This window comes from Gadus morhua, chromosome 2, assembly GCF_902167405.1.
Source record: "Gadus morhua chromosome 2, gadMor3.0, whole genome shotgun sequence".
In the NCBI taxonomy this organism is placed as follows: Eukaryota; Metazoa; Chordata; class Actinopteri; order Gadiformes; family Gadidae; genus Gadus; species Gadus morhua.
In genome coordinates, this window is record NC_044049.1 from 26,203,894 (window position 1) to 26,230,879 (window position 26,986).

A 26,986-nucleotide genomic window follows, 5' to 3' on the forward strand; every position below is an offset into this window, starting at 1 on the left:
ACCTGTGTGTTTAATCTCTCAACACTCAAAACCTGCAACCAACACTCAACACAATTCAACAGTCTTATGCTGAATTATACCAGTTATGGGAGCTATCTATACACACACACACACACACACACACACACACATTTGTTCTTAAGTGCGTTGCTTTCCAAGTAACACACATGCATTGAACTTTTTCTACTTGTGCTTTGAAAACGCATCCTTCAGCCAAACCTGATAATAGTATTGCATAAACAATTACCATCTAGCGAACAGTAGCATCTTGGCAAATGTGTTACACTGCTGAGTCCCTAGAGGGCAGTGTCGCGCTGTGTCAAATGAAAGCTGCGATAAAGTCAGCATGTCCCCAAAAACCCGCTCGCGTTGTGAGGCCCTCCCCCCTCCGCTTCACCCAAGCAGTAGATGATAGAGCGCATGCTCTAAGAGGAATACACAACAACATGTATAGATAATGAATGTACCAAATAGCAAGTTTTGCTATTGAAACTCTGACATGTTTGGTGCCAATTTCTCAGTCTCGTGGGTGGTCTTGAAACTCTTACCCTTGATCACCGAATGGAAATGGGGAACCACAGCCAACTTCATCTATCACAGCCCAGGTGAGATAAATTATGTAAATTGTATAAATACACAATCATAAATCAATAATGTAAAATAACAACAGGAGATTGCAGTTCCGTACAGAAGTACTGTGCGTTAACTGTTTATTAGCAAATATATAGGCCTAGTACCACGGTACACGGATCACAATTCAATATATGCTTGTATTTGACTTCCAGCAACCTTTTAATATCATGACATGAATCATGAACTCAAACCCCAAAGCACCGTCAATAACGTAAAACCTGCACCATGTAACTTTAGGCTGGAGCTATACCCTCCAAAGAAAAATATATTTTCCAAATATATTTCAAACCAGTGTTTTGTTGGTCATTGTAGACGAGTTCATTCCAGAGTGTCTGAGGTCTACGGAGAACCTCCAGCTGGTTGACGCTGGTCTGTTCCTGAACTCACCATACCCTCCGTTCCTCGGGGCCAGGAGGGACGTGGACCTCATCATCTCCCTGGACTTCTCCCTGGGGCAGAGCCTGGAGGTGTGTGTGTGTGTATTCATAGCCTTTTTATTGATCCCCAGGAAAATCCTCCACTGTGCTCTGTATAACTATAAAAAACGTTGGGATTTGTTAACCTTGACCCTACTTCACAATCATTGAGGGTTTAAGGGACTAGAATGCGCACAAGAATTTTGGAAAGCGGTCCAGTACTGAGCGTAAACGTTGCAGCCGTAATAGGTGGAAAGGTGCTGCGAGGGAACCCTTTGGGGCGGTGGCCCCCTCTCAATTTACCTCCTCTAAAGGTGCTTGTTTTTGCCACTGACGGGTACAGATCATATTCGAACATTATGGAAAGGATCTTAGTCTGTCTTAGTGCCAATTAGACCCAGTTATTGGAAAATAGTTCCCCTCCAGGTAGCTCGGTAGTGATGGGATATTGCATGTTAAAATGTGTGTGTGTGTGTGTGTGTGTGTGTGTGTGTGTGTGTGTGTGTGTGTGTGTGTGTGTGTGTGTGTGTGTGTGTGTGTGTGTGTGTGTGTGTGTCATGGGGACGTTTTAATAACTGAAGTTCAATACAGCAGTGCAAAAAACAAAGCATTTTATTTTCTAGTAGCCCTTGTTATTGTACGGTGATACAAGTTCGATCAAAACGTTGCAACTATGTGACTTTGACTCGCTTACCGTCATCGAGCCCAGAGCCTGACCCTGGCCAGGGATTATGCAGTCGAGGTGGGGAAGCCGTTCCCAGTGATAGACGACACGGTCCTGGAGGAAATGGACTGGCCCAGGGACTTCTACGTGTTCCCGGGAGGTCGTTCCGCGCCCACCATCGTTTACATGCCTCTCTTCAACCAAAGGAACTGCAGAGGTATATAAGTCGGGATGCCCCTGTGTACCTCGGCTTTCAAGTCACGACTCTTGTGGTCGTCGAAGGAGAACGATAGAGCGGCGAAGTCACGCCCCTTCCGGGAGAGCCCATGGGACCTATGAGATCGAAAAATACGAATGGGTTTCAAAGGAGAGAAAGTAATTATCTTCTGGTCCCAGTCTTTATAAGGATTACACATATGTTGTGTAATCCGGTTAAGGAGAATGGGGGGCTTCTCTTATAAAAAATGTTTTAGATTTGTCCTCAGCATGAAAGGAAATACAAGTTTTGTTGAGGTTTAATTATCCTGTATCCATGTAGAAGAAATGCTATAATGGCACCAAGTGCGAGTGTGATCAGCCATTACCAGCATTTTGAAAATCTGCCTTTTCCTGTTTTAGTGACATCACAAGTACAGCTCCACCTAGATGTACCTATCAAAAAATCATAAATAACTATTTTAAATTATCAATATTTGTATACAATATCTATGTACATGTGTATTCCAATTGAACTAGGTTTACCCATATAATGGGTAAAATACATTAATTGGGTCAGCAACAGTGGTTTTTCCTTTTGCCTCTTTATGGATGTACCCTTGATATGGAGGTCCACATGTTAATTTTTAACGGGGAATCGTTTCGTTGGGACTCAGACGCAGCCGAGGTGAAGTCCAAGATGGCGGAGTACACTACAGTCCAGATGCCGTACAACCAGAAGAAGATAGCTGGCCTGTTGAAGATAGCCATGGACAACATGAAGAACAACAAAAACAAACTGATGCTCGAGATGCACAGTGCTGCTGTTCGCAAGCAGGAACGCAGGTAAAAGGGAGTGTGCTTGTGTGGGGGTCTGACTGGTTCTTGTTAAGAAGGCAAAGTCTTCCGACTGCTGTGGCAGTTTACTTCCATTGCAAACCCTTTTTCTTTGGATCAGGATATGTCCATTGACACGCTTCACTGGGCCAATTGGAGCAAGGCTTAATAGACTCTTTTTCCCAGTTCTTCTGTTGCAAAGTTTCAAAGCTGTGCCCATCGCAGTGACAATTTAACTCTTTGTAAAAACTACAGAAGGGAAAAAGCAGGGAACCATGTTGTACATTTGGAGGTTAGAAAAGTAGGGATGCAGGCAGGGAACAGTATTGTTTTGTCGATTTCACATAAAGAACCGAGAGCAGAATCAATTTGACCGAAAACATTAAAGATCAGTGTTACGTCACACTCAGCTGGCTCCAAAGGATTTGCATGAGTTTGTACAAAGTGAACCTTGGAGGGAGGGGGGAGGTTGCATGATGTATATGATGGTGGATGACGATGACTTGAATGATGAATCCTTCCAGTGTTTTGACATCTTTCTTTCTTCATTAACACAGATCATAGCTCAAAGTTGATGTCCAGGACAGAGTAAAGCGGATGATTTACAAAGTGCAGCCATCCTCAGTAAAGTTTCCCTCAGAACGCTGCAATGCTAGAATCACTCGTCTAGAGCGTAAACGGACCCACAACATTTATGTCACACTTATTACCAAAGCAGTGTTATTGCTCTTGATGTGCAACCCTTATTTTCTGCTGTATCTTATGCAAATAAAATGGAAAGAAAGGTTGTTTGCATCTTTCCATGTCTGCGAGAGAGAAAGAGAGAGAGAGAGAGCAATTTCATTGATTTGACGTCTTCGGGTTCTAGGTTGGGTCATCCCTCTCAAAGCTCAGTACCTTTTGATACTGGATGAGCAGGATTGCTTTCCTACTCAAACAAGATGGCCATGATTTGTTGGTATTCAAAGAAAATCCTCACCGTGGTTTACACAATGGTACAAGCTACTAAATAATCTCCCACCCACACTGGCCAAATTTCCCAGAGTATCAGTCCACTTCTATTAGAGCGTAACAAACCAAAGTGACAAGAGTGCATAGTTCTACCCCCATCGATCATATGGGTGGGGGTAGAAGGCTGCCTTCAAGTACCCCCATGTAAGCGCCTGAACTGTGAAAACTTGTATTTACTTTAGAAGTGTTATCATGCAGGTCAAATTAATAAACGCATTCCATGTTCAGTGTTAATAGTTTACTACTTCATCGAATAACACGTTAACGATTAAGTATAGCATGTTTCAAACCTTTAATTACGTTGAGGTTTCCCTCATTTACAATGACGATGAGTTTACAGCAAGGGACATGCACACAACAGCAATGATGAATAAACATGAGTAAAAATATTTAAATAAATATACACTTGGGTTAGATTGTAATTTGATGAGCTGATATGAAACACCAAACGTTGTTAATGTGCGAGTAGCTGTGAGTGAGCTGAGCATGAGACAGCAGGCGAGTTGAACAGTGACTGGTACCATACCAAATCAACGCAGAACATTACAACACAAATTGTATAAATAAAATAAAAACGTTTATTTAGCATGTTGATGTACAATACATTCAATATCAAAAACAATCTCCTCAAACCGTTGGGCTCTGTACATTCACAACATATGAATATAAACACATGCATTACTTTGGTGATAGTTTTATATTTGTCAGACATGGGAGAGCAACTGAATTGTTATTTAAGACATCGCTAGCACCAGAGGCTACCAGAGAGGACGCTGGCGTTGTTGGTTGGCCGCTTCTCTGCCCACGATCTTTTTCGATTTTGTGACTGTCAAAATAGTTTTTCCTGTGTTTTTGCACTTTTATTATTTACTTATTTTTTTCACTAGGAGCACTGTGGCCCCCTAACTGAAAATTTTAGGGGCGCAACCAGAAATTGTAGGGGCACACACCGTTAACAGTTTCACAGGAGTGCGCCTGCTTGTCGTGCCGCTTGACAGGAGTAGTCAACTCAAACCGTCAACAGTGGATGTGTTGTTTTAGCACAATAATCTAAAGCACCAAGCCAAACATCAGATAGTGTAATTCCCATGTTTCTAATTTTCCATCGGGTGCGGGTCGGGTGTCGATATTAATTTATAGCGGGTCTGGTCGGGCTACTGTCGGAACACGGGTCGGATGCGGTTTGAAGTATTGTGGGTACGGGCGGGTGCGGCGTTTGTAAAATAAGACCCGTGCAGGACTGACTTGCACTGGCACACTAGCCGAAGGTCAGAAGAACGAGTCAATCGTTTGCTTGCTTATTGTAAACGCACGTAGCAGGTTGTGAAATCTTTCTCCTTCGCACAGACGTTTACGCTCGCTCGATAATCTCTAGGACCCTTCCCCTCGACACATTAGCCACTTACAGTGGCCATTCCCCATCCTTCTTACACTGATTGGCCTGCTAAAGATTCAGGATTCATTGACGCGCCCCTTCGACGTTTAACGTGTAAAAAAAAAAAGTGTACATTTATTGGTAGCACATGCGCGACCAGATGGAAAATTCAGTCGCACACTCTCAGATTTTCGTCGCAAAATGCAACCATTTGGTCGAAGTCTGGAGCCCTGAATTACATTTTTTAAAAAGCTATTGTTACGAGCCCTACCCATTTTACGGGACATTTATCCTAAGACTCACCGGTGTTGTTAGCGGGGTAGCTACCCAGTATGTATCTGTATCTGTATCTCCCAGTCTTTACCATCGAGGGTTAGAGCTGATGCTGGTTACACTTGCATGGATTATCTTACCATCCTGAAGGACCTGATTATTCCTTAGGCCTAAAAAAAAAAAAAGTTTGGTTCCTGTTGGTTGTCAGTTGAGGTCATGGGTAGGTAGGGAATTATTATTATTATTATTTTTTATATAGCTCATAAAATAATTTGGGTCCCACATAAATTGACAGGGTCGGTCGGAAACCGTAACCAAACAAAAAAAAATTGTAGGCCTTATAGTCCTTCTCGGTCCCTCCGGTCTTCGGGAGCCGGCCTTCTTTCATTGCCGAAGGTTAAAAAGAAATCGGCTGGACAGAGAGCGTTTGCCTATCGAGCCCCCTTCCTATGGAATAGGCTGCCATCAGTGATCAGGGAAGCTGACTCTATGGAGCTATTCAAAGGAAAGCTCAAAACGCACCTCTATAATCTTGCATTTGGAGTGTGAAAACGACAGATGCGAAGTGAAGACCACTCTGTTTGCTTGTGCTTTTCTTATTACATTATACATTCCCACTATGTAATTTTCCGTTCTAATTCACTATTCTGTCTGTTCTAGCGTGTTGCGGGTACTGGACTGGATGCCTGGACTCTCCTCATGGATAACCGGCCAGAACCCCATCACCATTTTAATATGATGTGCATGTATTTACCTGTATGTCAATTGTGGCACCCATTGCACTCCTGACCATCCCTGGAAGAAGGGATCCCCTACACTGCGTTTCTTCTCAAGATTTCTTCCTTGCTGATTCAAGGGAGTTTTTTCTTGCCCGTGTGGGGGCATGGGTAAAGGGGGGTGGCACAAATATTTGGCCCGTTAAGTCCTTTGGGACTGTAATGGTGATTAAGGGCAATACAAATAAAATGTAATTGAATTGAATTATTGATATACGCTCCGAAGTTCGGCCGATGATGTGGAGAACAATCGTGTTGAAGACACAGATGCAGTAGATAGAGTGCGTGTTCTGGGAGATAGGATAGACGACTTATCCTCACTGGTACGTTTTGAGGCCAGTGTGGTAAACACAAAGATTTCCCAAGTGCTACAGGCACTGGGTGCGAAACATAGGGTCGAGAGACCCACCGTGGAGATACCCTTGGAGGCAATAGGAAGTGACGTAGTTCCCGCCCAGACGCTGATTGGCTGATACGTTTGCCACTTTGCATATTGACTTTTTGGAAAACGTTTTGGATTACGTTTTGGAAACGTTTTGCCAAATCTTTTGCAAAGCGTTCGTTTTGTGGATTGAAATGTCATTTGATTATCATTGTCAATACAATTGATAAAAAAAATAATTAAAACAAGAAATGTGGGAGGAGTAGGGAAAAGGCAGTTTAGCGGTTTTCGCGATTTTGCAAGAAAAAATTATGGACGCAAATGGGCGTCCATAATGCAGCAGACTCCAGTGAATCTGTGGGCAGGGGCGGATCTAGCAATTTTGGGGCCCTAGGCAAAATATAGACATGGGGCCCTCATTTTTGAAACACGTACACAAAACAACTAACCATCCCAATACTCTTAGAATCGCAATAAACCCATAGTGCACTGCCACTCAACTCTCCACAGTAAAATCAGTTTCAGATTTCTCCAGCCTTTGCCAAAATTCCATGTTTATTACTCAAACGAGAGAGAGAGAGAGAGAGAGAGAGAGAGAGAGAGAGAGAGAGAGAGAGAGAGAGAGAGAGAGAGAGAGAGAGAGGGAGGGAGGGAGGGAGGGAGGGAGGGAGGGAGGGAGGGAGGGAGGGAGGGAGAGAGAGAGAGAGAGAGAGAGAGAGAGAGAGAGAGAGAGAGAGGTGTTTAGGTGTGCAAGTGGTTAAGTTCTCCATCTTCAAATGTCCATTTTCCCTGTTGCCTTCACCATTTCATGTGAGTAAAACAGTGTGTGTGTGTGTGTGTGTGTGTGTGTGTGTGTGTGTGTGTCTGTGTGTGAGTGAGAGAGAGAGTATGTGAGTGAGTGAGTGACTGAGTGAGTGGCAAAGCTGTGTGTGTGTGTGTGTGTGTGTGTGTGTGTGTGTGTGTGTGTGTGTGTGTGTGTGTGAGAGACAGAAAGCATTTGTAAACACAAAGACAGCTTTTTGTTTTCGTTTAGCACAACAACTATCATAATTCCGCCGCTTCATTTTCACCGAGTTGCATCCCTCTGCTTTGGTTTGAAGTAAGTTATTTCGCGCTGCGCGCGTTACTACGTAATCATATTCTGGACTAGTCCAATGCACAATGGAGGGGGGCATGTGTGCTGGAAAATTATTATTTAGGCCTTAGTTCGGCATTATGTTGATATTTTTGTTATTTTTTTCTACTAGAAATGTGTTTTTCTTTTTTACTTTACATAAGTAATGGCTGGGGGGGTCAGATTTGGGGGCCCCTAATAAAGACAGATTTGGTTGGGGCCCTAGGCACTTGCCTAGGTTTGCCTAATGGAAGATCCGCCACTGTCTGTGGGTATAACGTTTTGGACTGTGGGAGGTTCGGTGTGGGAGTTATAGCCCCAAACGCGTTTTCCTTGGTATAGCGCCACCTACCACCATCTTTACAACTGCTCATTGTGCTTCGTTTCTTCACAAACGGGGCATTTCAAAATACAGTCAGCGACATGGTTAGGGTTCATAGGCGTCCAGCATTCCTGGGATCGTGGGCTGCATAGACGGAAGCCATGTGCAGATCCAGGCCCCATCTGAGAACGAGTATTTGTTTGTCAACTCATTAATCAGTTGTGAATATTGTTTTAATTATGTATATAGGCTATGTTTTATATAGGGCGACACAAACTGTGAATCCGGTGACGGCTCTTCTTTTTATTCGAACAAATCTCTCCTACAGAATCGAAACACCTCAATTAGCTCCTCCTCCATTTGAGTATGTTCAAATTATTGCTTCTGTCAAAAATAACCATTTCCGTCTAAATGCCTGCTCGTTGTAACCAGACAAATTACAATTACTTATTTTACTTACATTCGTTTGCAGTGTTTTGTTATGCATCAACACAATTGATGAATGAAAATGAATGAAAGAATGAACGAAATAATTATTTATTTCGGTGTCCGACAGAATCTTCATTTGATCAGTAAAAAGTAAAACATTAAAACACAGTAAGAAAAAAAAGGCCTATAATATAATAATTATCCTTTAACTCTAAAATATTTATTTAAATGTTTGTATAGAACGGTTAAGGTACGAACACACCAAACGCGTAACCCGCGTAAGATTTACGCGCGTAACGCAGCTAAAATGTTGCTTGACCATTTTGTGTCAAAAATTGTCCTACGCAGCTACGCGCCTACGCTCCTACGCTCCTAGATGAGACCGCCCAAAACTTTTTTTCCCCCGCTATTTTTCTTTTGCTGAAACATGGCTGCATCGCCACCATCGCTGTGCTTTATTTGCTGTGAGAGTCCGAGGAGCGTCGCAAACGCCGTCGTGTTTGGGTGCACGACATCCTGGCAGCAGCACCCAGGCTCTGGAACTCCCTCCCCCCACACATAAAACAGTCAGACACCATTTCAACCTTCAAGTCACAACTCAAAACTCACTTGTTCAAACTCGCACACAACGTCTAACTGATCACTGTTTTGATTGTTTTTGTTTTATTTATTTCTTATTGCTTATGTTTATTTTTTTTATTTTTTTTTTCCACAATGTCTTGCTTTTTAAAAAATGTATGATGACTATATGCTCTGTAAGGTGACCTTGGGTGTCTTGAAAGGCGCCTCTAAATTAAATGTATTATTATTATCCTCCGGAGACGGCCACAGCTGAGTTTCACCACTTGCTCCAAGAACTCCGCCTGGATGACGGCCGGTTTCAGCGGTACTTTCGACTGAGTTGGGCCCAGTTCGATGACCTGCTAGCCCGGGTTGGTGCCAGGATCTCCCGTCAGGACACCAACTACAGGCGCTCCACATCAGCTGCTGAGCCTGTCTATCCGTCTCCGGTAAGTTGCGGTTTCATAGCCTAATTACTCAATCAGCACATCCTGTAGTCAAAAACTATATACATAACGGGGAGAAATTGTTCGGGCGCGTGTTCTGATAGTGCATACATCTATTTCCAATGCACTGTTTATATTTGAGTAGTGACCCATTTATTCAAGCATCGTGCACTATGCTCAACTAAGCACGGGGGAGCATAGGCCATTGTGACATCAGTCAATATTCATTGGGTTAAATTCAACACAAGTCAAACGAAAGCGTGCTGACAACATGGTGATAAAGCAGTTTGCTTTGCACATCCGTTTCCCCTCTTGCACCTACCTATCTGCTATGCATTTCCTGTCAATGCTCCACCCAGTGTTTCAACAGTGTTTTTATATATTATCTATGGTTTCAACCTAAACGCAAATCTTCATATACATGCATGTCACCTGAGTTTTATATAAACAAAATAAATAAATGCATCATGGCTCCAACATATTCATTCTTCACCTCCTCGTCATGCTTTTGAAAGTCAAATAAGCTAATGCAAATCCACTGTAAACACTAGTTAAGACATATACCTGTGCAGTGATATCAGTAAGATAATTGGCCTACATATTTGGTATACAACTAAAATTCTCAATAAGGCTAAAATAAATTATTCATGTGTTGCAGATTCCTGGCTACTGGCGATTCGTTCCGGACGATACCTACCAGCTTCCGGGTCGGGGCCTCCACCGTGGCTTCCATCGTGTCCGATGGGGTGACGGCTATATGGGACTGCCTGGTGGAGGAGTTCATGGCTGTGCCCACTACCGAGGACTGGAGGGTGATTGCGCAGCAGTTCGAGGAGCAGTGGAACTTCCCTCTCTGTTGCGGTGCCATCGATCGGAAGCATGTTGTTCTGAAGGCCCCTGCGAACTCCGGTTCGCAGTTCTTCAACTACAAGGGAACATTTTCCATTGTTCTCTTGGCAGTTGTCGACGCAGACAAGTGCTTCCGCATCATCGATGTGGGGGGCTATGGGAGAACCAGTGATGGAGGAATTCTGGCCAACTCTGTGTTTGGTCAGGCCCTCCGAGCTGGCGATCTCAAGCTCCCTGCTGACAGTACTGTCAGCGGCTGCGCAGAGAGGACCCCTGCCTCATGTGTTTGTAGCGGACGAGGCCTTTCCGCTACGGACCGACCTCATGAGGCCATTCCCCGGACGCATCCTCCCCCGAGAGCGGCGCGTCTTTAACTACCGACTGTCCCGGGCTCGGTTGGTGGTTGAGAACGCCTTCGGCATCCTCTCCTCCCAGTGGCGGATCTACCGGAGGGTCATCGAGGTCCGTCCTGAGCTGGCGGAGAGATGCGTCAAGGCCACCTGTGTGCTCCACAACCTCCTCCGCAGAACAGCACCAACAGCAGCAGTGAGAGATTGCCTCCCTGTTGGTGTGGTGTTGCCTCTGCCAGGGCTGGGGAGTGGCTGCCAACAACGCCGGGAGAGAGGCCATCCGGATCCGCGAGACCTTCACCTCCTACTTCTCTGCAGAAGGGATCCTCTCGTGGCATGACACCATCGTATAGTGCAGTGCACAACAACCCCAAAACGGCTCTTTTAAGAGCCACCCACACAAAACAAAAGGGATTCCTTCATTATTATTAAATTGTTATTAAAATTCTTAAATTAAGTAGTGTTATTAAAAATGTATATTTGTGTCCATGCATGCTAGATCTTAAAATCATATATTGAGAGAAGAGTTGTGAGAAATATTTTATTTAAAAAATAATGATAAAAATAGAAATAATAAAAATAACATAAGAACAATATAATATAAACATAACAGAACAATAACAAATGAACAGTTAACAGTGACATCAGCCTAGTTCTTTCCCTGGAGAGATTGTCACCACCACTAGCTAATAAGCTTAAACAGGTTCCAAATTAAGGGTGAAATTAGAATTGTCAAATATGACCTTACGAATTTGGAATTTAACGTACTCCAGTACTTCAGGTGGCAATCTCTCCAGGGAATGAACTAGGCCCATGACAAAGTGCTCATTCCCAGAGAGCGGGGTAGGGGTAGGCCCAGCATTTTGCCTCTGCAGGGCCTGGAGGATGGCTGTCTGTATATTTGTGTTCCCCTCTGGTACCCTGGCTCTCTTCCTCTTCGTCCCTGTATGGAATATAAAACACCATAATTTGTAAGTTAGTGCAATACTTCACAAGTGAAAAACCTGTTGAACATGCGTGTGTGTTTGGTTTGAAGTGTTGTAACTTTAACTTATAGTATTAATTAGGGCTGTCAAATTAACGCGTTAATTTTGATTAATTAATCAGGGGAGGTTTAAGAAGTTACGAGAGAGAGAGAAGGGAGAGAAACAAACGGTAGGCTATACAGCTGTTTATAAACAGGCATAAAAGTGTCGCATAGGTATGCGATTAATTTAGATTAATTAATCACAGAGCCTGTAATTAATTTGATAAATTTTTTAAATTGCTTGACGGCACTAGTAGTAATCCATAAACCGTCTTCTTATCAGTTAAAGCTTAAACTAGGGCTGCAACAACGAATCGATAAAATCGATAAAAATCGATTACTAAATGAGTTGGCAACGAATTTGGTCGTCGATTCGTTGTGTCGCGCGATTAATAAGTTACTCATAGGCACAGCACTGTTTACAGCCAGCCGCCGACAGGTTGGTTCAGGGTTCATGCACGCCCACAGCGGGCTTCAGTGTGAGCGACCACAGCTTGTATTTGTCATCTTAAAACTGGACTGTAGGCCTACATTAAAGTGTTGTACCTTCACTGTCTTTGGGTTAAAAAAAACCCCTTCAACTCAGTATCCGTCTAGTAGTCCAACCGAAAATTCTGTCAGCTGCTGCTGCTGCAGACGTTGTGCAGACGGGCTCGGAGTCGGCACCGCGTGCATCAACAGTCATTCAAAGCAGCGATAGTAATCACACAACCGGACGGTGTAGAAAGTCCCGTCAGTTAAAAATAGTAATGCAGTTTTTAAATCCATGTTAAAATCGGCAGGATATAGAGCTAGATTGCTTAAAAAAAACAACTAACCAATGGTGACAAACAGTGTCAAATGTGATGTGTTCAGGTCGGCTCAGAAATACGATTGATGCTTTCAAATGCAGCAGTAAAAAAAATATATATATTGAGATTTTGGTGAAGACTTGTTTTCCCAGTAGTATAAAAGAGATGGTAAAGATAGAATTATGACCCGTTTAATGTCCTATCTTGAACTATCATCATCTTATCAGCAATTAAAGTAATATTACAAGTTCTATTTCAAGGAGTCTCGAAAATGGTATCAATAGGTTTGACCGGTTAACCATGGACATCCCTTATATACATATAAAAGTATATCATACATTGTGTGTTTCTTTTTTGTGTTATCCCAGTTATGTTTTTTTAATCTTTTTATTATTTAATATTACTTTTAATAGTTCCGGGACGTTGGAGCAATAACCTGGTGTCTTTACATTTCAGTCTGCACTGTGAATTTGAAGTAATGTTCAGTTTTGAATAAAGATGCGGCAATTCCAATATATACATATTTTTTTAACTGTTAGCCATAAACATATTTGAACCCCTGAAATTAATGCTATACATCTTTGTCCTGTACATACCGCTCTGTGGTCTTGGGGCAGGGCCAGCCTCAGGGACAGGTACACAGGAAGGGCCAGGGGCAGGGACAGGGACAGGGGCAGGGGCAGGAGCAGGGGCAGGGGCAGGGGCAGGGGCAGGGGCAGGGGCAGGTACACAGGAAGGGCCAGCGGCAGGAGCAGGGGCAGGGGCAGGGGCAGGGACAGGGACAGGGGCAGGGGCAGGGGCAGGGGCAGGGGCAGGGACAGGTACACAGGAAGGGCCAGCGGCAGGAGCAGGGGCAGGGGCAGGGGCAGGGGCAGGGGCAGGGGCAGGGGCAGGGGCAGGGGCAGGGCCAGGGGCAGGGGCAGCATCAGCGTCCACTGCGTCTGACTCACTGCTGGGCTGGTTTATGTTATTGAGAAAGAAGACTTGTTTTTTTTTTGCTTGGATGATATATGCATGATCTATATTACAGCACATTAAAGATAGACAGAATCGTGCCGCACTGTAAACCGTTCCTGTGGCCATAATACAGAAGCTGTACGTGTCTTCACTTGTCAACAAACCTGCTATGTGCGATGGTCCTGCTGCTGCCTCCTCAAGCTCCTCATCTTCTCCTGCCCCTGACAGTGAAGTCTCTGGAGCCCCGTCCTCCTCTACCTCCTCTACCCCCCGAGGTAAGTTGCTGCTGGTCTCCCTCGGGGTGACAAAGGGGTCGAGGAAGGACAGGACCCCAGCGAATTTCCATTTATTCACTGTCCCTGCCGCTGACCCGCTCTTTTTTCCCTCTTTTTCCCTCTTTGTGTCTCATGTACCTGTCCCTGAGCGACTTCCACTTCCTGCGACATACGTCCACTGACAAGAACATATATACATATTAAGTTGCGTAACCTGACAAGCGGGACAGTCTGTTGTAGTAGTATCACTTAATATTACTGCTAACTGTTGCTACCGCTAACCGGCGCTAACTTTTTTCATAGTAGAACACAACCGATAGCTGAAGCCAAGCAAAATACACACACATTATTCACTGATCTTACCAGGAAAGCCAGTATCCTCAGCCACGTCGACCCACGCCCTCTCTTTTGTTCCTGTCCTGTACGACACCATCGTGGTGTCGTACAGGACAGGACGGCTGCACACTGCGACTATCAGGTTTTGTTCCTCCATTTCTGTTCTGTCCTCTCCGTCTCTCTGCCAGTGAAGTCGGGTCAAGCTCAACGCTGATTGGGCACTTGCCAAGTCTGAAACAAAATGTGAATTTATTAATTCTGAGCAATAAGGAATTATTGCCCTGCTTATTCAGTGTTTCCCCTACCATTGTTCAGGCCTGGCGGGCCGCCAGGCCAACGAGCGCCCCCGCCAGGCCAACAACCGGCCAAAAAAATGAAAAGAAATGAAAAAGAGAAAAAAAAAAAAAATGAAAAAAAAAAAAAACTTTTTTTTTTTTTATTATTATTATTAGCCATAATATCATAACCATCCAAGCTCACCACCAGCTATCTCAATATGTATTGGTGCTTTATGCTCCTGTACATGAAATTAGTTTATATTAAATCAACTTTGTTTTTAGAAAAACACTGTTTATTCTCCGGCAGAAGAACTATACCATGAACCGATCGCGTAAATGCGACGTCTGATTGGTTCAGCCCGCCGTTACCATGGACATTTTTACCGCCCCCGCGAAACACTAGCCTCGTTCTTTATATGTCCATAACTTAACCAACTTGTGATGGCTAAGCAAGTGTTTTATTTGGAAATAACCAACAAATACTCTAGCATCCCGTGAAAAATGTATAACAAATCACACCATCAGCTCTTACCACCGGGCCTAAAAAAAATTCTAGGGGAAACACTGTTATTGGACTAACAAACCATCCTCAATAAATATGCTAGGCTACATACCTTCATCCAACGGCTCCGGCGGTTGATGACAGCCGCTGTCCACCCCGACGAAGGCTGGTGAATCCTCCCCAAAAATAGTGACAATAATGTCGCTGTAAGGTGACGTTTTCGGGGGAGGACCACCGCCGGTTCTTTGGGGCAGACATGTCCTTCTTGGCCCGGGACAGGAGGTCTTTTCTTAATGCCGGCATCTGCCCGATGACAGCCGGAGTCCGAACAGCTGTTCAAGCTCTCCATTACAAATCGCCATGTCTCCTGCTTTTTTGTTTGTATTGACATTGGACTGCTTGGCAGTCAGAGCGTCTAGTTGTCACTGTACAACTCGATCAATTTTTTATTTCAACATCAGTAAAGTTGCCTTTCCTCTTGCGGTTTTCCTCCATCATATCGGATGTTAAGTAAAATAGTAAATACCTGTTGGCACGAGGTATCCTAGCAACGCGGTGCCATTCACATGGCTAAGGCCGTGCGTAGTTAAGACCAGGCGTAAGTCCCGTTGGTGCAACCGGCGTCAGCTCCATGCAGGGTCGGCTTAGCTCAGGAGGTAGAGCAGTTGCCTTGTAACTGAAAGGTTGCTAGTTGGATCCCCGGCTCCTCCTAGCCGAGTGTCCTTGAGCAAGGCACCTAACCCTAACTGCTCCCGCCGAGCTGGCTGTCGCCTTGCACGTCTGACTCCGCCGTCGGTGTGTGAATGTGTGTGTTATGGTGAATGAGAGGCAATATTGTAAAGCGCTTTGACTGTCCAATAGGTTAGAGTGCTACATAAAGGCAGTACATTTACATTCCTCTCCATCTGGCCTTCTCGTTCGGCCTCAACCCACTTCTGTGCGTGCGTCACTCCCTCCAGGCTGTCTCACTTCCGCCAGGCTGTCTCACTCTCTTCAGGACGTGCCACTCCCTCCCGGCTGTCTCACTCTCTTCAGGACGTGCCACTCCCTCCAGGCTGTCTCACTCTCTTCAGGACGTGCCACTCCCTCCAGGCTGTCTCACTCCCTCCCGGCTGTCTCACTCCCTCCCGGCTGTCTCACTCTCTTCAGGACGTGCCACTCCCTCCCGGCTGTCTCACTCCCTCCCGGCTGTCTCACTCTCTTCAGGACGTGCCACTCCCTCCCGGCTGTCTCACTCTCTCCAGGCTGTCTCACTCCCTCCCGGCTGTCTCACTCCCTCCCGGCTGTCTCACTCCCTCCCGGCTGTCTCACTCTCTTCAGGACGTGCCACTCTCTTCAGGACGTGCCACTCCCGCCCGGCTGTCTCACTCCCGCCCGGCTGTCTCACTCCCTCCAGGCTGTCTCACTCCCTCCAGGCTGTCTCACTCCCTCCCGGCTGTCTCACTCCCTCCCGGCTGTCTCACTCCCTCCCGGCTGTCTCACTCCCTCCCGGCTGTCTCACTCCCTCCAGGCTGTCTCACTCCCTCCCGGCTGTCTCACTCCCTCCCGGCTGTCTCACTCTCTTCAGGACGTGCCCGTGGCAAGCAGCCTCTGGTTGAGCCGACAGAGCTGTCGCAGGAAGCCGTCGTTGGGGCCGATCTCCCTCTGGTGGCGCACGGTTGCCAGGGCGGAGTGGACGTCGAGGCTCCGGCGCAGCATGAGGAAGGCGATGACCAGGGTGGGCGAGCGGCTGTAGCCCTCCCTGCAGTGGACCAACACCTTGCCTGCATAGAAACCAGCTCTGAGTCCATATCCGTAGAACCATGAGTCCAACAAACAAGTTTAAATCAATCGTATATGATAACTTATCATCGATGATCATAATTGAATCAAATACATTACTGTCATTCAAACAAATTGATTCATCGTCTAATCATCACAGCCCTAGTTTTAATTGATTAAACAAGCCATTGACGACCCCCTTTGCATGGTCATTTCTAGGTTTTGGTGAACACTTAAAGAACTCAATGCCAACTCACTCTAAATAAAACCACTCAGCGAGCTGGTTGTCTGAGTTATTAGTAGTTATGACATTCAGAATATATTTTTCTTTAGCAAATCTCACTCGCTTATAAGCCAGCAATCTCTGGCAACCATATATGCACCCAGTGAGTAAACACAGTGAACTTATTGTTGTCAGGGGAAACCATGCACTATACTTCTCGGCTCCAGTACCTCTTCCGTCGTTGTGCGCCAAGGCTCTCGCCATGAAGTCCGCCGCCTCCTCAAAGAAAGGGCTGAGGTCGAAGTGGTCGGTGTCGCTGGCCGCCACGCCGTGGTAGGTGATGGCGGTGCCGGCGTAGAACTCTGCGTCGGTGTTGACGTGCATGAGGGAGACTCCCTCAGCTGCGTTGAGCACGTGAGTGATGCCCAGGCGCTGCAGACACGCAACGTTCATGGCCGCAGACCTGCAGTGGGATGTGGCAGGGTTTAGAGTGACCACTTCAGGATGATGAGTAACACTTGGGGGAGGAAAAGCAGCGTTTGGGATATTCTACAAACAAGGGGTCATCCATTGCACTCATTTGTTTAACAAAGCAGATCCAGCCAAAATAAACAGAAGGTTGGAACAGTCCTGGGCCAACCACGCATTGGGCCGTCGGACCCTTGACTGTCCCCTGAACTACCAAAACATTAATACAAACTTAAACTACCAGAAATAAAGCCGCGAAAACTGGACTACTGGATCCACTCCCAAAATAAAGTAAAAGTAAAAAATGAAACACAAGTAGTGTTACTTTAAGTCGGCCTTCTGTAGGCTTATTAGGGTGTATTGATACTTTTGATGGCACAAAGGACATTGCCCAGTAACTTTGTGGTTCTTATTTTTTTGTCACTAATAATGATCAGCTCCTTACAGATTTTGCACTGGAGCACATTGACCAGGAGTGGCCATTAACAGTCGTCGCACACCATCAAAATATTTTAAAAAGTGCCGGCTCGGTGCTGAGCCGGCCGTACTTCAATTGGCAAAGAGAGCCACACATTGAATTCGTCAATGAAATGGCGGATGATTACGGCGGGGTCAGGAGGGAGTTCCAAAGGTTAAGTCCAAATGCTGCTTGAAGTGATGCGTTACTGGAACGCATTACTGTTGCTAGTTCGAGAGGAGCCCATCTACGGAATAGAAGTGAAGACGATCCGACCAGCAACCTGGTTGTGCTGGCGATCAGTTTTATTTAAGGACCAAAGCATTGGACGCCAATGCAGTTATTGACCGCTTCAATACAATTTACTAAGACACCCTGCAAGGCTGCAACAATAACATGCTCCATACTTCGATGAAACAAATCTGCCAATATTTGAATGTAGGCTGTCAGAAACTGACAACTTTTCATGTTACTAAATAGACAAAATGTCAAGACAAGATCAAGGCGTCCACCATGTATTCATCAAAACCTAAAAGGTAAACACTAACTCACTCGTTGCCGACGTAAATCCCAGTGCAGACCTCGTCCACGGGTTTCGTTGGCCAGCAATAAAACCCCCTCTCATCCGTTAACAAATCATTGAGCTGCTCCACTGTCACGCTGAACTCTGTCATGTCTACTCAAGCTGTCTGCTCGTCCGATTTAGCTTTCTGCTCGCGTCCAGTAGAGAGAAACAAACAGCTGGTAACGCCAGCACCAAACGTGGCCAACAGGTCTGGATTTACAGCGTGTTCAGACGCACGACTAGGGAGAGACGCCTGCCCTGTGCGTGGCTGTTACGATATTAGGAATAGGGTTAGCTTTAGTGGGCATATGGTCAGTACTGACATCACAAAGGGGGCGGTGTTGAGGTGCTCATTAGCGGTAAATCGCAACAGCTGAGGCTGCAATACATCCATAGATACCTCCTGATCCTATTGTTGATCTCACATTGCTTGACAAAAAGAACAAAGATAAGGAATTTATTTTACACCCACAAGTAATAAAGACATGTATAGAAAGATGTGTTCAGATTCAGACAGATGCTTCAAAGAACCTGGCTAACAAAATCGGTATTTCATTAGTTAGTTCAGACGGGCTGTCGGTGTATACAGGAGAGATGGACATGTCGTGCCGTGACAGGCCTTAAATACGAGCCCAGACTTCATGAGCATCATTCCACGGAATAAAAGACGACAGATAAAGTAACTGAAATATATTAACCTGTCTTTATACAGAGTTTATTTCGATAATCTACTTTAAAAACTCGAAAGTATTTAATTGATATAATAAAACCAAACGAAAATTATATTCGCAAAGTAAATGTTGTGAACGGCGGCGGAACATTCGAACATAAAATCAGTAGGCCAAAGTTTGCGCAGTCACGTCAGATTAGTTTACCCGTAAAAAACAAACAAACAAGAGCCGAGTCTGAGAAAAAAGAGTACAACCTAAAGTTCAAGCCGTCAGTGGTCAAGTTTGCTGTACAAAGTGTTAAACTTCAATAATTGTTCGTAGTCAATTTATAAAGTCCATTTATTTAAGCTCTCAACAGCATAAACATAACACATCGGCGGGAAAACACAGCACGCGCAGAGTCCATCCATGGAAACACCATCCTCTTTCACCCCCACCCACACTATGAAGAGTTGTTGTGGTAACAACCAATTATTACTGAGAGGAATAGATATTCAAATTCTAGGTACAAGTCGAGAGATATGTCAGAAGTTCTTAGTTTGTGTTCACTGCTCAATTTATAAAGTTCATTTATTTAAGCCGTCAACAGCATAACCATAAAACATCGGCGGGAAAACACGGCACGCGGGAAGTCCATCCCTGGCATCAGCAGACCAAAGCCAGTCTGCTGTTGTCATAGCGGTTACGTCTTTCAGACCAAACGCAGTTATACTACTCGACCACCGGAAAGTTTGCGCGCATTATTCGAATAATGCGCGGGTTATTGGTTAATGTTAATGCATGTACGGTAATATTCATACTGGTTCAAATAATAAATGTGATAGTATTCCCCATCTTTGCTGAGCAAGAATTTTCAGCGATTGAAACAAATAAAGTAACCCTGGCTTTTAATTTAAGTTTGACGGTAATGGTCATAAATGAACACCTTAAAGTGGAAATGAAGCACTGAGAACTGTGTCAATTTTTTGTTTGTTTTTTCATTTTTGGAAACGCATGGATTTTCATCAATACTGAAATTCAAGTAGTTTCACCGTAAAATGACATGTTTATAACGACTTTCGCCTCTAGGGCGCAGCCATGTTTTAAAAACGCAGGCGCTACGTCATCAGAATGGTTGGCTCTTTAAAATAAACATGTCGGATATTGGAAGAAGAACAGGGGGGTCCTTTTGTATTGCCCCTGGCTGTTCAAACGAATTTTATCGGTTAAAGGAGAGCGGTAGAATAGTTCATTTCCATGTAATTCCCGTCAAGAAGCCTGAAGTGCTCCGAAGATGGTTAGCTGCATTGAAACGCCTCAGCCCCCCCAATGGGACCAGGGCAGAGAGTATGTAGCGACCACTTTATAGAGGCTGATTACATCGAAGAGGGAGCTTTTTCTGAAGATGGGAGATTTGTTCGCCGTCCCACCAATCGCCTGAAGCCAGATGCTGTGCCAACTATTTTTAATTTTAGTGGATATAGTGCTGGAGACACGGACATACCCGTCAGATCGGACCCGGGCGCTGCTCTTATGCGCAGCGAAAGAGCGCAGAAACGTGCTTGCCAGGCAGAGGAACGAGAGGTACACTTAGCTTCTACTACTAGAGAAACAGATAAATTAGTACAAGTACCCTCACTGTTTGAAGATTGTCTTGTTTGCAGACTAGCTCGCTCCATGCTCTTGATAATTTCTAATCCATCGCCAAAATAATCCATTGTTATCGGAAATAATCCATTTGCAAACACCGTCGGTTGCACTATTTTCGCATATTCACGTGCACACCCAAATGGCACGACAATTACTTGTATCATGAAATTAACGAACTGTAAGGCAGCGTGGAGCCCAGCTGCTGCACCCGTGTACTTTACTTTTCTTATATTATATTATAATAATTATTAAATATATATATATAAAAAATATAATAATGTAATAATATATAATGTGCAATATATATACATATCTTACACTGCATTACTACAGGTTCATTTCATGGCAGCAGACACTCTCCATGTCAGTGGACATAGGGACACAAACCCCACACAAGCACCACCGATTGTTTCCTGTGCGCTCAGATACATCTCTCTCTCCTTCATCTATTTCTCCTCCATAGTCAGGCTCTGTTGGGGGCACTAAAACTCCGACTTCTCTTACTGGCTCAAAAGCATAGGCAATTGGATGCCTGCCCTCATTGGTGGGTCTATCCAATTCGTCCATATCCATTTTGTTGAGGCAGTAAGCTACCTGTGAGGCTATGAGCCGCTATGTAAACAACATAGAATGTTAATACCAACCATTCTCGTGACGTCATCGTATTCTGAAAACAGAGATGGCGGCGCACAGGCTGAAAACATTGTAATTAATGCAACGTGTTTGTGCTTCATTCTGAATAACGGGACATATTTCCGACTTTATTTGTATTTATGGTATATTTAAATATTTAACTAGTGCTATAGACATGTTTTATTTGATTGCTTCCTTTCCACTTTAAATGGAGTAGAAAAAACATTTGTGCATTTAAAAATAATAATAATTAAAATATATATATATCTTACTTAGTTATCTTTGCTGAATGCGCCACATGCGCCACTTTTTTCCCGACCTGATTAAGGTCTAAACCCCACATCTAAGGACTGCACCTTTTGTTAACCTTGTTATTTGTTATTCATTTAATTAATCTTTCGATAACTTCAGGGACCCTGCACATTTGGCACATTTATATTTATACTTATATTTATATTATACCTCATATTTCTTCACTTATTTATTTATTTACTTAACACACAGGTCACCTACAAACGGACAGCTACATGTATATAGTATGTTTGTTTTATCTTATCTTTATTTTATCTTATTCAAATAGTTTTGTACTATAATTTTATTTTAAATTAGTAAATCTATTGTATATATACTGCTTTTCGCACTTCTCTTTTCCCACTGTACTGCTGGTCACCTGTGAATTTCTCCCAAGGGGGATTAATAAAGGACTATCTTATCTTATCTTATGCTATGCTCCGTTAGCGTCTACCTCGTGGACGAGGGAGGTCTAACTGGCCTACTTCAACGGAGCTAGTCTTATCTATGCTATTGTTAACAACAGCCTTTACCAACCGTTGTTTGGAATTGTAAGCATAGAGCGAATAAACTAACTTCAGGAGTCACTTAAAATACTGAACACAGCTGCTTGCCATGGACGTTAAAAGGGCCGTTGGATAAGACAGTAGTGCTCCCATGCAGCATGCATGCACTGTCTGCAGCAGTAACTCCGGAACTTCTGTAACAGCATAATTTCACCTCTTAAATAAACGCGAAAAGAGGGTGGCGCCCTCTGTTGGCAGGAGGGGACAACAATGTGATATCTTTATTATCTGGGTCGTTCTTTACGCGTAACTTTATATGCTACTAGGGTGTGCTTTTACTTACTTACTTACTTAATCTTAGCTTGAATATTAAACTTGCCTCTAAAAACTGTTTTTTTTCTCTTGTATGTATTTTCAGAAAATGGCTTTCAACAAAAGGACAGAGAAGCTATACACCGACACCTTCAAAGTGGTGATTTTGCAAGAGAGGATAAAGGTGAAGGAGTGGAACATCTCGGATGAGGAGGCATTGGCCGTCCACACACTGAGAAACTATGCCGCTGGGGTGTCAGATGGGAATGAATGAATTGGCTAAGGGAATAGAGGAGGGGAAGTCTTATAGGATAACATTTTTTGGGTGGAGCAATTATGGGGATATTAGAACAATGCTGACAAGGCATCAGACCGTGGCCTATATCGCTGCCGCGGTCCAAGTCCCTGCCCACCTGGAGGCCGAGGCTCGGGACTTAATATGTCCCGAGTCGATGCTCGTCCCTCTGCGGGAGATGGCAGAGGTCGAGGAGACGACGCTGCTGACTGTCCAGGCCTGGGTCAAAGAAGTAAGTTATAATTTAATTTGAATTAAATTATAATTAAAACTGTTGAATTATAATTCAAATTTAACCCCTTGACTGGCACAGTTTGCAGAAACCCTCTCTTATAATGGTTGCAGCAATTCTATAAAAACAAACACAAAATACTAAAACCACTTTCTCTGTGACATTATTTTCTATAGCTTACATTGGAATCAGTCATTAAACATCTTACAATGGTATTGGATAAAGGTGACCTATATTGGAATAAAGTTTAGAAAAGAAAAATCTATACTTAAAAATCATACCGCTTATCAGGCATGAAACTTTGTTTTACTGTCATCGCTCAGATGGAAAGCTATCCGAGTTGTGTGGTAGTAATGCCATTTTCCCATTTCTCATTTAGCTAGGTGCGTTCCAGCCTCAAACAGCGGCCGGTGGCCCGCCAGCGCCTCGAAGGGCCGTGGTGCTGAAAGATGTAAGGAACTGATCGTACAGTGTGCTCAGTAGTCACTTTGTTAAATTACTCATTTTGATAGCTCCTTTTATACAATTGCATATCTTTTCAGCAGGTGAAGTAAAAGTTCAAATCCGTGTCGGCCTTAAATAAGCACTGCTTACGTAGCCTGTTTTATTGTGGTAGGGGGATACAGAGGTACTCTGGAGGGAGGCCAACCTCACACAGTTAGAGGTTGGCCTCCTTATAAGAGTGACCCATCTGCGGGCGAAAAGGAGCAGCTGGGGACTGAGCCTCCACTCGTCAGGGCACACTTCAGTGGAAGTGAGTCAATGACAATAGGCTATACATTGTATTGATTGTAAAGCATTTAGGTGTAACTTTTTTACTCTGCATCCAACAGGCGCGTCCAAGCAAAAACTAATATATTAATTTCCTGTAGGTTATCAATGGAGACAAGGAGGTCCAGGTCATGGGGTACAGGACCCTCCTAGACGGGGACATGGAGGTCCTGGACCCCAGTGACAACGAACACCTCGTTCCACAGGCCATGTGGGATGCAGTCATTGGCAAGACCGTCCCAGCCATACCTTTCCATTTATTATTTACATTTGAAAGGGCCAAATTACTCCAAATTAATTTAAAGCCCAGTTCAGACCAAAGATTCACCTTGCAACGGCTTGCAACGAGACGGTTTTAGAACGTCGCAGGGGCGGTGTGAACGGGTCGTTGCAAGCCGTTGCAAGGCGTCGCAAGGCGTTGCAAGGAGTCGCCAGAGAATGAACATGTCAAATCGCAAGGTCCAGTTTTAGAACGCGGCGATTTAACTATTCCTCTTCAGCCAATCACAGCACAGAACAACTTGTACGTCACGGCCTTACTCCGTCCAGGTACCGTACTGTCCACTCCACACAAATATCCGAAGATGGCAGACTTCTGGTCCGAGGAGAGGGAGGAAATATTAATTTGGTTGTTGGAGGATCAACCTGTGTTGTACGATGTTGCCAGCAAGGGGTACAGCAACAGGGACACCAAGAGGAGAGCCTGTTGTGAGATTGCGGTGGCAATTGGTGTATCCGGTAAGGAGGCGATACTTTGTTTTTCTTTTCTCTTACTTTTTCCTTTCCTTGTTTCCTGTTTTTATTTTCGTTTCATAAAAGCATAGCTTAGGCTGTAGGCCTAATATATAGGCTTATTAAACACAAGTTGTAGATGCTAACGGTATTTATCTTTGTTTCTGAAGAACGATTGTAGATAACGATTGTAGATAACGTTAGGCTCGAGCTGATTTAAAACAGTTATTTTAACGGGACCAACGGTTCCCAACGGTATCTCAGTATCTTTATATTTTTTCTATATGTATGTTTCCTGTGTAAAAACAAGGGACTAAAAATGCCTATTGGAAAGCGGGTAGGCTTAATAAATAAATATTTACTGCTGGTAATAGTCCTACTCCATCCGCTAATGCTTTGTGGGGTCAAAGATGTTTGACAAATAGTCTTTAGTTTAAAATGTGCGATGTTTTTTTGCTAACATTAGGCTACTCTCTTTTTCAGAAAAAGAGGTGGGAAAGAAAATCCACTCCCTCAGGACTCAGTACAATCGGTACAGCAAGGCACCAGCTTCGGGGAGTGCCGGTAGGAGAACTGGCAGGCAGGACTGGGTTCTCAGGAGGCTCTCTTTCCTGGAGCCATATATAAGGAAGAGAGCTTCTTCTTCCAACGTGAATGAAAAGGTATTTATTTAAAGTAAAACTTATCACACATATTATGGGCCTAGGTATCAAGAGTAGGCTAGAGTTACTGTGTCTTGTCATTCATTCTTGTCATTCTTCACTACATCTGCATTGGAGTAAATAGCTGGAGTTTACAGTTTGTTTAAATTACCCGTTGTTGGATACATTGCATTTCCTGTTAGTTAAATTTCAGTTTTATCCGTCTTTGTTTACAATCGGCTCAACTACAACTTGGAGATGGATAATAGAATAGGCTACATATAACTATATACAATTGATCTGTGCTGGAATATGAAATATAAAACAATTGAATATAATACAGCTTGATTATTAATTACTCCCACACACATGATTACATTTTGTCCCACTGCCATGCTACAGCACCAGCGTCTGAGCACATGTAATTGCAGAGGATGTCTCTGTTCCTCTTTAGCCTGCAGAGTGGTGTTTGTGCTGCGTGGTAGTGCAGCCTGGGCAAGGGTTGGACCATGTAGGACATGTCACGTAGGACATTGTGCAGCACGGTGCAGGCGATTAATAATGTGTCATTTGTATTGATATTATTATATATATTATTTTTCTTTTACAGATTGTTGAAAGAGAGAATGATGTGGAGGGACTGGACGAGGAAGAGGACGTGGAAGAGGACGTGGAAATAGAGGAGAGCAGTGAACCTGAGGGACAAGGCAGCACCTGCCTTGTCCCTCAGGTTCAGACGCAGGCGTCTAATCGTTCTGTCACAGGCAGTAAAAGAAAGAGGCAAGAAAAGCAAGAAGATGAGATGCTAACTGCAGTTGGCAATTTTCTTAAAAACAGGACGGAACAGAGGGAGGACACAATTTCAGTCTTTTGTAGGAACCTCGAGATGAAAATGAGGCGAATCAAGGACCCAAATATTTTATTCGATTTAGAGCACCAGCTGGAGGAAGCCTGCTACCAGGCTTCACTCAAAGATAGAGACATGCAAGCCCCCCCCCCCCCCCAAGCCTCTCACACCTATTATTACCCCCAAACATAGTCACTTTGAATTCGGCCATTTTATATTAATCGCTAAATTTGTTTTATTCATTTTTAGATATTTAATTGGTTATTGCAAATTTGAATCGCCCCTTCTCTTACCTTCGCCTCATTTTCATCTCGAGGTGCTGATTTTATGGATTTTTCCCCCCCTTCCCGTGAGGATGGACACTGGGGTTTCAGCGGCCCTCACAACCCTCATCACAACCCCACCCCCTCCCCCACCCCCCCTTCCCGTGAGGATGGACACTGGGGTTTCAGCGGCCCTCACAACCCTCATCACCAACCCCCCCCCCACCCCCCCTTCCCGTGAGGATGGACACTGGGGTTTCAGCGGCCCTCACAACCCTCATCACCACCCCACCCCCCCCCCCCTTCCCGTGAGGATGGACACTGGGGTTTCAGCGGCCCTCACAACCCTCATCACCACCCCACCCCTTTCAAGTGTGCATATTGTATATAGTTCTCTGCAAACCTATGGTGGCATCATGCCTTCAGTGTGCATATTGTATATAGTTCTCTGCAAACCTATGGTGGCATCATGCCTTCAGTGTGTCTTGAACAACCACACAAGGTTGCCAATTTATATGAATTTTGTTGATGTATTTGCACTTTTAATCTTGCTGAATTCTACGACGAATAATTGTGTCCAAATACAGATATGAGGACGACAAATTACCTGAAAAGATTTGGTTGGGGTTTGTCTCATTTTTCCTTCATTTTATTTAAAGTAAAACTTATCACACATATTAATTAACATTAACACATATATGGGCCTATATCAAGAGTAGGCTAGAGTTACTGTGTCTTGTCATTCTTCACTACATCTGCATTGGAGTAAATAGCTGGAGTTTACAGTTTGTTTAAATTACCCGTTGTTGGATACATTGCATTTCCTGTTAGTTAAATTTCAGTTTTATCTGTCTTTGTTTACAATCGGCTCAACTACTACTTGGAGATGG

The 26,986-nt window shown here is 44.2% G+C and overlaps 3 protein-coding genes and 2 long non-coding RNA genes across 5 annotated transcripts in view; 2 read left to right on the forward strand and 3 right to left on the reverse strand.

Annotated features, from left to right (window-relative positions):
- Nucleotides 1–3,567, forward strand: part of LOC115559599 (cytosolic phospholipase A2 gamma-like) — a 10,379-nt gene extending 6,812 nt beyond the window's left edge. Inside the window, exons 10-14 of the mRNA XM_030378553.1 lie at nt 522–605; nt 946–1,100; nt 1,759–1,930; nt 2,586–2,754; nt 3,303–3,567. Of these exons, the coding sequence (XP_030234413.1) occupies nt 522–605; nt 946–1,100; nt 1,759–1,930; nt 2,586–2,754; nt 3,303–3,309 (587 nt within the window). The 3' untranslated portion in view covers nt 3,310–3,567. The remainder of the gene's footprint in view (nt 1–521; nt 606–945; nt 1,101–1,758; nt 1,931–2,585; nt 2,755–3,302) is intronic.
- Nucleotides 3,568–11,537: 7,970 nt separating this feature from the next.
- Nucleotides 11,538–13,117, reverse strand: LOC115559653 (uncharacterized). The gene is made up of 2 exons (XR_003979623.1): nt 13,048–13,117; nt 11,538–11,576 (listed from the first exon to the last, which is right to left on the reverse strand). It is a non-coding gene; the product is annotated as an uncharacterized LOC115559653 (long non-coding RNA).
- Nucleotides 13,118–13,351: 234 nt separating this feature from the next.
- Nucleotides 13,352–16,178, reverse strand: LOC115559657 (uncharacterized). Its single transcript, XR_003979625.1, has 3 exons — nt 14,912–16,178; nt 14,047–14,250; nt 13,352–13,861 (listed from the first exon to the last, which is right to left on the reverse strand). It is a non-coding gene; the product is annotated as an uncharacterized LOC115559657 (long non-coding RNA).
- A 109-nt stretch (nt 16,179–16,287) lies between these two features.
- On the reverse strand, nt 16,288–19,895 carry LOC115559661 (dual specificity protein phosphatase 3). The gene is made up of 2 exons (XM_030378685.1): nt 17,014–19,895; nt 16,288–16,562 (listed from the first exon to the last, which is right to left on the reverse strand). The coding sequence occupies exons 1-2, from the start codon at nt 17,234–17,236 to the stop codon at nt 16,363–16,365; spliced, it is 423 nt and encodes a 140-aa protein (XP_030234545.1). The 5' UTR covers nt 17,237–19,895; the 3' UTR covers nt 16,288–16,362.
- Nucleotides 19,896–24,060: 4,165 nt separating this feature from the next.
- On the forward strand, nt 24,061–26,025 carry LOC115557286 (uncharacterized). Its single transcript, XM_030374991.1, has 3 exons — nt 24,061–24,351; nt 24,829–25,007; nt 25,597–26,025. The coding sequence occupies exons 1-3, from the start codon at nt 24,198–24,200 to the stop codon at nt 26,023–26,025; spliced, it is 762 nt and encodes a 253-aa protein (XP_030230851.1). The 5' UTR covers nt 24,061–24,197.
- The last annotated feature ends 961 nt before the right edge of the window (nt 26,026–26,986 follow it).